This window comes from Ovis canadensis, chromosome 2 (genome assembly GCF_042477335.2).
Source record: "Ovis canadensis isolate MfBH-ARS-UI-01 breed Bighorn chromosome 2, ARS-UI_OviCan_v2, whole genome shotgun sequence".
Classification (NCBI taxonomy): domain Eukaryota; kingdom Metazoa; phylum Chordata; class Mammalia; order Artiodactyla; family Bovidae; genus Ovis; species Ovis canadensis.
Window position 1 is genome coordinate 75,546,738 of NC_091246.1, and position 15,071 is coordinate 75,561,808.

Sequence of the window (15,071 nt, forward strand, 5' to 3'; positions counted from 1 at the left end):
TTTTTAGGACAGTGTTCCACTCAAAATTCTGGTCTCGAGTGTATGAACACAGTGCCCGAAAATCAAACTGGTGATGCAAGCGTGACAACTCATTGTTGCTTTAATGTGGACATTGAACACTTAGCAGTACGGCTAAGGTTAAATGAATTATTTATGCTATTAAAAATCAGGTTTTCAAAGGCTATTTAATGGCACTGTGTAATAAATGGAGAAATCAGGCTCAAAAATTGTATATACAGCATGATCCCAATTATATACAAAAATATAAATATGCAAAGGAAAAATTCTCAAAGAAAATGCATCAAAATGTTACTGATTATCTCTGGAGAGTGTAATCATAGGTGATTATGATTTTCAACTTTATCCCCTTCTTATATCTTCCATATAAGCATGTTTTATAATCAGGAAAAAAAGTTATTTCTTTAAAAAGATCTGAACCCTTCTGAGAAACTTTATATCATGACTTGTGTTTCCTGATTTTCCTTATCTGGATTCTTTCAGAATCTTGTGTCAAAATTTCATCTTAGTTCTCCCACCTCTCGGGGCATCTTGAGGCTCTCTGGGATATAATAACCATTGTAATGTGGCAATAATCCCTCAGTTACATGCTTCTGCTTTACCCTGTGAGTTCTATGATATCATTCTTACACTTACCTTTATTATTATTTTAGTTTAATGCCTGCATTTTCCACTAAAGAGTTGCATGAGGTTTAAGATTTAAAAAAACCTTTTTCTCACTACCAGTTGCACTATTCCTAGAACGTAAAAGATGCTTGAAAATTACGTGTTGAGTGCAAGGTCACCCCACTTGTCTACTTACTAGCTGTGTGAGCGGGTGCAGGACACTGGGCTTCTTTGCCTGTCTGGAAGATGACTCCTGCTTTCCTCCTCTACTGGGTTTTTTGGATTTCAACGAGGCTAACATTGTCTAATCATCTTTGATAGTAGGCTCTTGGCTTCTCAGTGCATCCTCTTTCATGATTTCAAATGCCGAGAATCACCTTCTCCCAAGGCTTTTTGTCCTCTCCCTAGCATACTCCGTGTTCCCTGTTGATGTGGAGTAAATCCAGTGACAGATCACTTCTGACTCACCAGCTGCCAGCCACTGTGCTTTGTTTTTCTCTCATTTTAAATATTTATTAGCTCTCATTTGCCTATCAGCTCTGCAAGGTTGTATTATTATCTCCATTTTATTGCTGAGGAAGCCAGGACGTAAAGTTGGTCATGCACAGTAGCAGCTCTTTGACACCAAGCAGTGTTACCACAAGACTGCCAGTCATGTCTGTGGGCCCAGGCGGGTGCTCTAGGGAACAGCACAGCCTGTGGGGCAGCGGGGAGTGGGCAGAAGCTAGCGTGGGTGAGTAGAGCCCCCAGCATGAGATGTGAGCACAGGACAGCCTTCTCTCCCCACGATGCTTACCCTTATCCTTCCTTTCATCTGTCTGTTTTCAGGTTTTAGATCTGACGTTTATTTTTAGAAACCACTACAGAGAAATTCGAGGCTTCTCAGGTGACTTGGTGGTAAAGTATCTGCCTGCGGGATGCAGGACACTTGGGTTCAATCCCTGGGTCAGGAAGATCCCCTGGAGAAGGGAATAGCAACCCACTCCAGTATTCTTGCCTAGGAGAATCCCATGGACAGAGGAGCCTGGTGGGCTACAGTCCATGGGGATCACAAAGAGTCGAATGTGACTTAGACACTGAGCAACAGCAACACAGAGAAATTGACCTCACACCCTCCATTTCTTGGTTTTGCAACATAACTTTTATTGACATGATAAAATATTTTGTTCCCCTCATGTATTTAGCCTCTGCCCACAACTATTAATATAAAAAGGGTGAAAGACTTGTCCCCTAGAGATCGGAATTGCCCACCCTTTTTGAGTGTGAGGAGTTCAGTTCTGGGGTGCTTCTGCATTAGTGTCTGCAGGGAGCACAGCAGGAGGGTGCAGCCAGACCAGTTGGCTGAGTCTTCAAGGCGGGAAGAGCTGGATGTGTGGCAGACAGACCTAGTGTTCATCTCTGCTCTGTAACCACCCATGCAATCCAGGGCAAGGAAGTTGACACCAGCTACCTTATCCATAAAATGTGGAGATAATAATAAATGCACAGGTTTTAATTTTTGAAACATATTGTATGAAGCAGCCTGGCGTCCAGCACATAATCTACATTAGGAAATGGCAACCCACTCACTATTCTTGCCTGAAAAACTACCTGGACAGAAGAGCCTGGAGGGCCGCAGTCCATGGGGTCGCAGAGTCAGACACAGCTGAGTGACTGAGCATGCATTCATGCACCAGCGCTGAAACACTCAGGTAGTGTTTATGATTATGCTGGCAGTTATTATTATTGGTGGTGAAGGCTAGTAATTTTTAGTCAACTCATTGGTCAAGAGAGTCCCTAAGCACAAAATTCCCAGTAATATCTTCCATACCTTTATAAAAGGAGGATTGCAGAAGAAGTATCAGAAAGATTTCAACATACTGACCCCATTTTCAAGTAGTTTATGTATATGGGGTTTTTAGGAGTTGAACTGGGAGGATTTCCTCTATTGATTCCTGGTTTGATGGGAGTCAGCCCAGGGATCATTGGTGTGATTATTCGAGAACACTCCTGAGGGGGTAGAGAAAGGGTCAGCCTACAGCTCTGTGCTTTTGACCTGGCCACACGCACCCCTCAACAGTCAGTGTGATTGTCTGACCAGCTATGGAGCCCTGATAAAATCAGGCTGCTACACCACAGCCTTCATCAGTGATCCCCACAAAGTGCTGGGGGAGCTGCCAGCTCCATCTGGTGTCTGCCTCTAAGGGCTACATCACTGCTGCCTGCCCATCTTACAGCATTCACATGGACCAAGCCAGATGAGTGCAGGAGAGTCCTGAAGGGACGCTGTGACTCACTCACTCATGTGGCCGAGGATATACCACTGAGGGGAAGGCCTGAGGAATTAGGTTAATCATGAGGAGAAGGGCCTTGACACAGCTGATGTCACGGGAGCCATGACCACAGAGTCCCCACTTCCCTGCCCATTCACCTGTGATCACATGCGGCGCATCATATTGTAGGCATTCATGTATATATTTGAGTCCCCATCTGGATTTTGAATTCTTTGAAAGAAAGCACTCTGAGAGGACTGTTTTTGTCTCTGCCTTCCAATGCCGAGTCAGTGCCAGGCACCAGGAGACACAGTGTATGCCAGGGAGGGAGAAGAGGCAGGCAGGCAGGGAGGAGTGGCCTCTCCCCAAGGCAGGGAGAAGAGAATAAATGGCCCCTTCGGTTCCATTCATACTCTGCAATTCCAGGGATACAGAGAAGCCCTGGCCAGCACTTCAGAGCCACCTTGCTTAGCCCCACACGTTCCAGATGCTCCCTGTGTCCCTCTCACAGGCCTTTGCAGTCAGGTCAGCTCCCCAATGTCACCCCTGATTCTAGTTACTAACTTTTCTTATGCTTCCTCCCTACAAAAGAGCCAAAAAGATCATTCCAAAAGAAATTGCTTAGCTTTGTATTTTCTATGATTTTAGAAGCTTTTTCATGCCAGCATCTCACCTAGTTGTAATAACAAAAATGTGACTTCTTTTAGCACTGTACCTTCCGAGGCTTAATGCTATAGTAACTTTCAGAAGAATAAATCTCCTGCATCTCTGGGGCCTCAGAACTTTTACCAGGAATTGCTTTTACTCTTGGCTTATAGCAAAAGGAGAAGTGTGTACTAACCAACTAATTGGCCCCCAGAAGTTTACCAAATAAGTGTCAGTACTGTTCTTTCTGTAAAGAAGATCCTGTCCTTTAGAAGATGGGTATGGGTAAGTGTCAGGGCAGTGGAGAAATGTGGCTGCTGGAAAGGAATTTGGCTGTTTGAGGGAATAAGGAGGCATCACTCCAAGAGATAACCAGAGTATCAGTACACAGAAAGGGAATGTGTCCATGTGTGTCCCTTATAAAAGATTTTAAAATCTCTTACACAGGAAAACTGGGCATCAGACATAGAATTTTCCCAGAATGATGAGTGTCAGTGTGGAGGTAGGTTGGCTTGAATTCATTGGCCCACAGGCTGAAATGACAGTGTTCCACAGCTAGTGCAGAGCACAGAGGAAAGGTCTGTTGGAAGGCTGCCACTGTGAACGGAACCAGCACGGAATCCGTTCTGCCTGTGTACGCACGAGGCGTGGGCTGTGCTGGGAGAGAATCTTCTTGAGTGTTGGTTCTCAGTGTGGCTCAGAGGAGGGATTGGGAGGTCATTTAGCCTGGACTCCACCTTGGACTGACTGAAGCAGAATTTTGTCGAGTGGCTAAAAATAGACTTACTGCACTAGAGAAGTAAGTCTGATGGTGAATTTTTCAAAACTGATGAATTTAACTTTATAGTTCATATACCTTTTCACCAAGTAATTCTGGTTCTACAAGTCTGTTCTAAGAAAACAGTCATAATTTGGACAAAGATTTATGGAGAAAAATATATAATAGTATTATAGATGATATGAGAAAAATTGAATGACCTATATATCTCACAATAGGTGAATGCTTAAATTAATTGTGGAATATCCATAAATGTTGCATATATTCACTAAAATGGAGTTTTTAAAGGATAATTAATAACTAAGAAGATCCTCTTAATTATAGGTGATCAGTAGCAAGGTACAAAATCATCCAAGTATGTAAAGGGAAAATATGTGATTTCACTTATGAGGTGCTTACAGATAGCCAGATTCTATTTCAAATCCTAAAAGATGATGCTGGGAAAGTTCTGCACTCAATATGCCAGCCTCCTGAGAAATCTGTATGCAGGTCAAGAAGCAACAATGAGAACTGGACATGGAACAACAGACTGGTTCCAAATCAGGAAGGCTTTCCAGTGGTGGTTACCTGGGACTGGAGGACCGGAAATGGAGAGCTATTTTTTTCTATTTATTTATTTGTAACTGATTGATTGCTTTACAACATTGGTTTGATTCCTGTCATACATCAACATGAATTAACCATAGCAGTACATATGTCCCTTCCCTACCCCACCCCTCTAGGTTGCTACATCGCCTCAGTTTGAGTTCCCTGAGTCAAAAAGCAAATCTCCATTGGCTGTCTATTCACATACGGCAGTGAATGCTTCCATGCTACTCTCTCCACTCATCTCACCCTCCCCCTCCTCTCCCCCGCCCTTTTCCACAAGTCTGTTCTCTATGTCTGTCTCTGTTGCTGCTCTCTGAATAGGTTCATCAGTACCATCTTTCTTGAGTCCATAAATATGCATGAATATATGATATTTGTTTTTCTCTTTCTGACTGACTTCATTCTGTATAATAGGCTCTAGGTTCATCTGCAGGAGGTGGAGAGTTATTGTTGAACGGGTGCGGAGTTTCAGTTTGGGATGATGAAAATCTGGGAAGGAGGGTGGTGGTGAGTGTATAACATTGTGAATATACTTAAGGCCACTAAAATGTATACTTGAAAATGGTTAAAGCGGCAAGGTTTATGTTTTTTCTGTTTTACCATGGTAGAAAGACCCTTCCCCCTCAAGTGCTGTGGGATGTGTGAGGACCACAGTGGGGAACTGCACTGTGAGGTCTTCAGGGCTGCAGTCAGGCCTGCTTCTTTAGGAAGAGGGCAGCTGTATTCTCACATGAAAGAAAATAAAGGCTGTGGCTATGAGAGAAGACGTTTTATCTGTAGAGGAGGTCTGAATTTTTTTTTCTTTTTTTAATGCGTGGAAGCATAGAGAAGAATCAACATTGTAACAGGATTTATATGTAGGTGATGAAAATATGGGTTGTTTTTCCATCTTTAAAATAAAAAATCTATAATTTCCCCAAAGGATATAGAGTAGAAGCTCAGAACAAAAGTTATTTGGAAACTACAAAAATCATACTGATGTTTGTCAAGTCTATGCCTAGCTAAATAAACTACTTGAAACTGTTCCAGTGGGGGTGGGGGGAAGAAAAATAATTAAAAAATGTTTTCTATCTTTGTTGTTAGAGTGAGAGTTGTTAGTAAATTATTGTGACTTTTATACAACAAGCAGTGCAAAATTTAATCCACATAATATGGTACATCCCTTTGGAAGTCATCTCCTTGAGAACCCCCTCTAAAGGGCTACCACTGCAGAGAGCACATCTTCAGACTGCAGAGTACATCAGAAACTTGGTTATTGTTGCTTAGTTGCTAAGTTGTGTCCAACTCTTTGCAATCCCATGGACTGCAGTATGCCTGGCTTCTCTGTCCTTCACTATCCACCTGGAGCTTGCTCAAACTCATGTCCATTGAGTCCATGATACCATCCAACCATCTCATCCTCTGTAGTCTCCTCCTCCTGCCTTCAATCTTTCCCAGCATCAGGATCTTTTCTAATGTGTCAGTTCTTCGCATCAGGTAGCCAAAGTATTGGAGCTTCAGCATCAGTCCTTCCAATGAATATTCAGAATTGATTTCCTTTAGGATCAACTGGTTTGATCTCCTTGCAGTCCACTGGGCTTTCAAGAGTTTTCTCCAGCAGCACAGTTAGAAAGCATCAATTCTTCAGCACTCAGCCTTCTTTATGGTCCAACTCTCACATCCATACATGACTACCAGAAAAGCCATAGCTTTGACTAAATGGACTTTTGTCGGCAAAGTGATACCTCTGCTTTTTAATATACTGCTTGGGTTTGTCATAGCTTTTCTTCCAAGGAGCAAGCATCTTTTAATTTCATGGCTGCAGTCACTGTCTGCAGTGATTTTGGAGTCCAAGAAAGTACAACTCGAAGCCAGTCACGAATCATCTAGGGCCATGTCTTGTGAACAGGTGGGTGGTGCCATGAATATGTCCCCTTCCTTTTTGAGGGATGGTTTTCCTCATAGGTCCTTTGAATGAGGATTAGGTGGTGTGGGAAACCTTCCATTTTTATTTCCACTGTTAAAGGCTCTTTCCCCATGTTGTGAGAAGGGAACTGCCACCACCCAAACCTGCCATTACTTATCTGTCAAGGTTGTTAGCAGCAATTAACAAAAACTAATTGGAACTCAGAGATTCCCTGGTAGTCCAGTGGTTAGGCCTCTTCACTTTGATTGCCAGACCTGGGTTCAACCCCCAGTCACAGAACTAAGATCCTACAGGCTGCACAGCGCAGCCAAAAACAAAACAAAAAACTTACTGTAAAGTAATTTAGGCACTACAGAAACTTAGTGGAAAGTTATTAGGACATCCACGGGATATCCAAGGAGTCAGAAAAACAAGGTCAAACAATAGGTGAGAAAGGGAGGCTGCTCAGCTGGGAGGTGAATAGGACCAGGTCACTTCCCCTTCCGGGGCCCTGGAGCAGGGCTCTGCCATCAACACACGCAAGCTGCTGCTACCTTTGAGAGCATCCTCTTCCATTGTTTCTCTGCATCTCTGGTCACAGGTTCTACATCCTGGGCAGGTGGAGCCAAAATTGGCCTGGCTCAGTCTGTACCTGCTGCCAGGGACCCTGAGCCAGGGCGTATCTGGCATCTTTCAGCATTTGTAATGGCATGTGAGCTCTGCCTTCCATTGAGACTTCAAAAGGGAGAAGGGGTTTCAGAGGCTGAGGAGCCAAACCGATGACAGATAGCCAGGTTGATGAGCACATGCCTATCATTTTGTTAATCCCTGCCCGAGTCCAGTAATGAGCTGGTGATTATCCCTCAATGCAGCGAGTGGCCATCAGTTTACTCTCGGTCATTTAAGCATTTTCTGCATGGGGGATTGTCTGAGGTTCCAAACTGTGTGCTGATGAATTACTGGGATTTCATGTATCGTGTCTTCATCTGGTGTAATCAGACTGGTAGATGAGGCTGCTTGCCCTGTGGATTATACTTAGTATAGTAGAGGTGGAGAGTGGGAGAGAGAGTAAGGTAGGCAGCATGCAAGGGCAGCTGCTGCCTCTAGAGGTCCCTTTTAAAGGGCCTAGAAGAGTTCCAAAAACACAGTGGCTTTGGAATTCCGATAATCAGACTGGCTGTTGGGCTTTTCCCTTTTGTTAGTAGAGAAGGTACAGGGGTTTGGCATGACTTTGGCAAGAATGTGATATGACACCGTCCTGTCACTGGATTGTGGCTCATCTCAGTCCTCTAATCATAGGCAGAAGTCTACTCTTGAGTGTGATGACTACTTCTGTCTCTCGTCTTCACGTCACTTGTGCAGTTCTCTAGCTGCAGGCCGACTGACAGCTCCAGACACCAGTGTCCCTGGGGACAGAGCACTGGCAGACTTCAGGGGAGTTCACACATCCCTGGAGGCAGTACAGCAGAGGGTAAACAGGTGTTCATGGCAGGTGAAGGCAAACTTCTTCTGAGAGTCTAGACAGCAGGTGGGAGAAACGCATTAGTCAAGGTTTTTAATGCATATACTTTTCCAGCAGAGGTGTTCACTTGTTCCAGCAACACACTAAGAACTGCATCAGGAGGTCCATTCTATAATGCTTAAAAAACCATCCCAGTCACGTAGAGTGGTGGGCGGTGGCAGCTGGAACCTCCAGTTGTGATGTGTGTCCCCAGTGGTTCAGACTACACTTGGAAAAGCTCTGCTTTGTTTGATTCCTCACGCACAGCAGGGACCTTTCATTTTTAACAGAAACCTTTTTTTTTTTTCCCTCCCCTGCATGAAGTCTGACTCAGAAACCCAATCTATGAATCAAATACAAATTCTGTTCTGGTGGCTGAAGCTCACGCACTCCACATGGATTCCAGCCCTTGCAGGGACCCCTGAGCCCCCACCCTACAGCAGTGTGGCTCAGTGTGACAGCCCTCCAGGCATGGGCATGACACCCTCTGTCTGTCTCTGCCTCGAAGAGCTGGACACCATTGACTGCTCTAGTGTCTCACACAGGTGGTCAGTAAATAGATGGCAGATTAGTGACTGTGACAGTTTGAAGGAACATTTAGCGGTTTCTGCACTGGAGGAGTCAGGGAAGCATAAACCCGTGTACTCCTAATCCCATTCCTGTTTAAATGCTTTATATACACCGTGTAGTCATAGGAAGTTTCTGGCATACTCAAGATTTGAGACCATTTATCTATGGAGGAGACTAGGTGTTACAGAAATAAACTCTTTTTGTGTTTTACTGTGAGCTGCTTTAAGCCCATTTGGAAGGTAGCTGGGGTATAAATAATGCTACTCACTAAATGAAGTTACATTCAAATCTGAGTATATCCTCTTCTACCTGAAGGACCTAGCAAAGGGTGGGAAGCTTCACATCATGACTGAGAATCGTGCCGCCTGGTGGGGAAGGAGGAAGGGAAACTCTCAAAACAGCCTTATGTTCTTGTGTTCTTCTGTGCAGCCTTATGTTCAATTTGGTTGGTTATTCTTCTTTATTCTTCTACTATGAATAAAGGAAAAAGTTCTGAAAGCAAGAAATTGAAGCAAGCAAGCAAGATTATCTCCCCTAGATTTTGACGTGAAAGAGAGTGTAGTGACGGTGACTGATACATAGCAGTTAGGTGGGAGCTGAGCTGGAAGGGGCTCTGTGAGGTCAGCTGCTTTGTGCCAAATTAAGATTTGCTGTGAGTCAAGTGTTTGCCGACAGTAAGAAACAAACTATATCTCATACATTTAATTCCGGACACCTTTTCAAAAAAGAATTATTCCTCACTCTAAGGTTGTATAGATTTTAGTTTACTAACAAGGTTGTATGTTTATGATAAATGCCTTGAGTATCCTTTATACATGGAGAGTGAAAAAGTTGGCTTAAAGCTCAACATTCAGAAAATGAAGATCATGGCATCTGGTCCCATCACTTCATGGGAAATAGATGGGGAAACAGTGTCAGACTTTATTTTTCGGGGCTCCAAAATCACTGCAGATGGTGACTGCAGCCATGAAATTAAAGGATACTTACTCCTTGGAAGGAAAGGTATGACCAACCTAGATAGTATATTCAAAAGCAGAGACATTACTTTGCCGACTAAGGTCTGTCTAGTCAAGGCTATGGTTTTTCCTGTGGTCATGTATGGATGTGAGAGTTGGACTGTGAAGAAAGCTGAGCGCCGAAGCATTGATGGGTTTGAACTGTGGTATTGGAGAAGACTCTTGAGAGTCCTTTGGACTGCAAGGAGATCCAACCAGTCCATTCTGAAGAAGATCAGCCCTGGGATTTCTTTGGAAAGAATGATGCTAAAGCTGAAACTGCAGTACTTTGGCCACCTCATGCGAAGAGTTGACTCATTGGAAAAGACTCTGATGCTGGGAGGGATTGGGGGCAGCAGGAGAAGGGGACGTCAGAGGATGAGATGGCTGGATGGCATCACTGCCTTGATAGACGTGAATCTGAGTGAACTCTGGGAGTTGGTGATGGACAGGGAGGCCTGGCGTGCTGCGATTCATGGGGTCACAAAGAGTCTGACATGACTGAGCGAATGAACTGAACTGAACAGGCCATATCTCTGTGGCCATTGGCAACACCTTGGTGATATGGTCCCAGGAATTGCAGCTCAGGATTGGTTTGAGGTAGTTATTCTAAAGGTTAGTAAACCTCTGTTGAAGGTCAAATCTGTAAAACTAAGGGATAACTTCCCCGCTTGGAGGTGGCTTGTGGTGGATGAGTAGGTAGGACTGTGGCTTCATATCCATCAAGGCCTTGACTTGCCTCTATTGGGATTGAAGAAGGGCCAGTTGAAAGGGCCTGAGGGCAAGCAGTTAGAGAGAGAAGGAAGTCAGGGTTTGAAAACTTAAAATACCTCCTTTATTTGTAATAAAGCAGTCGCTGGAGAGTGTGGCTTACATCTGTGGGCGAAGGATTCTCCTCATACACTGGACCTGAGAATTAGGCCTTCTAGTGACCTGTGGTGCAGGACACCACCCATTCCCTCTGTGGAAGGATCAGAGCAGCTCCGCAGAAAGAAAGAAAGTGAGGGGCAAACCAGAAGTTACCAGCCTCCAGATTACCCCAGCTCTGCTTTTCTTCCTTAAGAGTGCTTTGGCTATTCAGGGTCTTCTGTGTTTCCATACAAATTGTAAAATTGTCCTAATTCTGTGAAAAATGTCATTGGTAATTTGATAGGGATTGCATTGAATCAGTAGATTGCTTTGGCAGAGGAGGGATAAATTGGGAGATTGGGATTGACATATATAGACTACTGTATATAAAATAAATGACTAATAAGGATTTACTGTATAGTACAGGGAACTCAATACTCTGTTATGGCCTATATGGGAAAAGAATCTAAAAAGAGTAGATATGTGTGTGTGTCTGTGTATTATAAAACTGATTCATTTTGCTGTGTACCTGAAACTAATACACTGTAAATCAACTATACTCCAATAAGAATTAAATTTTAAAAAGTGAATTAAAAAAAAGCCAGGAGTTATTACCCCCAATAGTGCTTCCTCCACATGGAAAAAATCTTTAGATGAAGGAAGAAACATACTCTTGTTCTCCCTCTGCCCTCATCACCAAAGCATCTGGGTTTCAGCTCAGAGTTATCCCAGAGCTGATGTAGCTTCCTAACCCAGGAGACCAGACAGTGTCTATTTAGAAGCAAGCTACACCTTCCAATGTTCTTAGTACCAGGTTCATTTTGGGAAGGGAAGGGAAATGAAAAGTGATATGATAACCCTGGGGGCTTACACAGAAGACAGTTCATCTTACCTTTTCAATTCTGCATTGCCTGAGGTCAAATATTATGAAAGCCAATAAGAAACTTATTTTCATATGACTAAGTTTGATGCAAACTGTCAACTCTGCAGAGTCTCTTCTTTTGTTTGTGTGCCTATAGCTTTAAGCGGAACCACAGTCTGCAGTGAGAAAGTATACATACTTGCCTTGTATACTCTTGAATCCAGCAATAACTCAGGAATCGAACCCAGGTCTCCCACCTTGCAGGCAGATTCTTTGCCATCTGAACCACCAAGGAAGCCCAGTAAAAGGACCACTCCTTTATGAAGCAAACTTTTTGTTAATAATGAAAAGTAATATAGGGTGGGTTTCTAATCATAAACCACTAAATATTTCCTGTGTGTCCCTCTCATTTAAACCACAGGATCATGCCTAGTCTGCATTTATAACTTGACTGGTCAAGTGTGCATTTCAGTCAGTGAGATGGGCCTCATCAGTAAAACACTAGGATTAGCAAAACATGAATTGTTAAATGTGCAGAAAGTTTATCAAAGTAGTCAAGTATTTAATTCCTTTGTATTAAAATTTTATTGTCATACTCAATACATACAAATTTAAGTTTGCAAACTGTATCTGTAAACTAACTCTGTGCCCCACAAAAAAGGATTTTCCAGGATGAACTGCTGGGGGATTTACTCAGGAGTTGCTGCCTGAGGAGGAGGTGGAGTAGAGTGGAAGAAGTAAAGTGAGAAGACTGGTCATAGGTGTCCCCATGATCACCCATGAAAGGAGCGGCTAGTCAGTGAATGAGAGATGCAGGCAGAAGAAGGCCTGTTGAGGCAGGCCCAGGGTTCTTCAGAAAAGGGCTGCTAAACAGGACAGCACCTCCCAGCCTCAGCTGACACGCTGTGGATGTTCCTGGCACTTTCCCCTTGCTGCTGCTTCAAGACCTGCCAACTCCAGTGATGGTCTGCTTCTCTTCTGGCCTCGCTGTCCTCAGTTCTTTGTCTCTTACACAGCTTTATTTCTCCAGAGCTTGCTTGGAGGCTCAGTTCCCTTGTCAGTAAAGTGGGGGCAATTCATAGTCTCTGCCTACTTCATGGAATGATTGTGGGGATCAGATGAGATGTATGTTAAAGCATTTTGTTGACTGCAAGATGCTGTATAAATGTCAGGTGTTATAAATCATTAACCAGTCTATTTTTCAGCCAAAGCAGTTTCTATGCACATTTTACTTACCCTCTGAACAATTCTCTGTCAAATAGCAAATATAAATGCCGATGTTTCTTCCTTCTTGGATTATGGTGGTTCCTTTGCAACTTTATGATCTAGGCTGAATCTTTAAGTACTCCTTTGGCTCATAACTCTTCCCCTGAACACCCATGCAAGATCATAATCCATAAAACACAGAGGCAATAACTCCTTTTAATTGCCAGGAGTTCATCATTTGCTAAGTTCTAAATGCAGTCACTTAGACATTTGCCTTGAAAAGCCTGACTCCGTTTATTCTGCAGAGCCGAGACTGTGTGAAACTAGGCCCTCCTGCCGAGGGAGAAGTCGTCCAAGTCAAGTGGCCTGATGGCAAACTCTACGGGGCCAAGTATCTTGGATCAAATGTTGCCCACATGTACCAGGTGAGTGCTGCCCTGGGTCTGATGCTTGCTGAGATAGACAGGAGAAGCCAGAGGGCAGATGGTATATCCAGTGTGCTATGGGTCAAGAAGCTAGAATTTAGAACACCTGCTGTTTTATAAAAAAGGCGAAGTTTCAAAGACTGTTGACCCAGTTAATAGAGTTTTATTTTGGGGATAATAAAGTTCAATACTGGGAAACTACCAACATTTGATAAATGGATTAATAGTCAGGAATATAGTTAGGTCAAAAAGATGACCGACTGGATGGTAGGCTGCTTTCTTGTGTTTCTGTTATATGGGAAAACAATAAGTGGCTGGATTACCTAACTAAGCCAAGTCAGTGATGGCTGTTCATCACCCAGCAGCCCCTGAATGGGTGGCTTTTCCCGGACAGACGTCATCCCTGTTGACATTTCAGCAAACCTAAACCAGTGATGCCTCAGCACAGATGGAGCCATTTGTGCACCTAGGCGTGCATGCGTGCTAAGTCACTTCAGTCGTGTCTGACTGCAACCCAATGGACTGTAGCCTGCCCAGGCTCCTCTGTCCATGCGGATTCTCCAAGCAAGAATACTGGAGTGGGTTGCCGTGTCCTCCTCCAGGGGATCTTCCTGACCCAGGGATCAAACCTGCATCTCTTAGGTCTCCTGCATTGGCAGGCAGGTTTCTTTATAGGATGCTTTTTTGATGAAAAGTACAGTTGTCAGTTGGGAAGTCTGTTCACTGAACAACAGTATATATTATTTTTAAATATGGATACAATTAAAAGGTCTTCCTTGGTGTCTCAGACAGTAAAGAAGATTCCTGCATTGCAGGAGACTGGGGTTTGATCCATGGGTCTGGAATATCCCCTGGAGAAGGAAATGGCAACTCTCCAGTTTTCTTGCCTGGAGAATTGCATGGACAGAAGAGCCTCGCAGGCTACAGTCTGTGGAGTCACAGAGTCAGACACAACTGAGTGACTAACACTTATACAACTAAAAAATGAACTATATCCCTATTAGAAATGAGGATGAGTTAAGCTCTAATAAGAAAAAACAACATGGATGGCACATATGTGTTTCTATTCCTTCAGAAAGACTTTTTAAAAGGAAAAGATTTATTAGAACCAATACATTATAGTACTCCTAGTAATGTGATGGCAGAAATCAACATTCTCAAGCACTAGTGTAAAAACAGGAAGACTGAAGTAAAGGGAGAAAAAGCAAGAAGGTTCAGGCCTGTTAAGTTAAAAACAGCTTGAGAATGATAAGACTTCCAGTTTCCTCAGAGAAATTGTTCAAAGACTGATAAGGGGCTTGGGCTTAAATGGAAAAGAACATTAAAAGACTGAACCAAAAACTGGAGCACAGTGTAATTAGCAGTGTTCAAAGACATTTGGAAAACTTAGGGAAGGACATTTTTAAGGTGCAGAAAAAGCCAAGGGGGGGTGTGTGTGTGTACACTTAAAGGCCATTTCCCCCTCTATACTGGTGACAGTGTTACGTTGCAGACTGAGGTCATTTACAGCAGGTTAGATGTTGGAGCGTTTTTGTATCAGAATGTCCCAAATCAGGCAAAAATTAGAAGACAGGCTGGTAATACCGGAGTCTCCTAGAAAAAAGCTTTACTACATCATTCAAAAGAAAATAATTACATTTAATTAAACAATACATGCAAAAGTGAAGCATCTTACATGTAGCAAAGCCATTAGCTACATGAAAAGTATCATAATGAGGACATGTTGAAATTCTGGCTAATTAGTAATCAATGTTAACTTCAGTCGAATTTATGATGGCCTATCAACATAGAACAGTGAGCATATTTATAGACTCAATGAAAAAGTTAAGACTAATATTAAAATTGTCTCTCAAGTACAAGTACTTTAAAATTCTTCATTAAACCAAGTGGC

At 43.2% G+C, this 15,071-nt stretch overlaps 1 protein-coding gene across 2 annotated transcripts in view; it reads left to right on the plus strand.

The window, feature by feature from the left end:
- KDM4C (lysine demethylase 4C) overlaps positions 1–15,071 on the plus strand; it is a 404,611-nt gene that overhangs the window by 379,411 nt on the left and 10,129 nt on the right. For both annotated transcript variants that reach the window (XM_069574114.1, XM_069574115.1), the window contains one exon: positions 13,061–13,180. In XM_069574114.1, the coding sequence (XP_069430215.1) occupies positions 13,061–13,180 (120 nt within the window). The remainder of the gene's footprint in view (positions 1–13,060; positions 13,181–15,071) is intronic.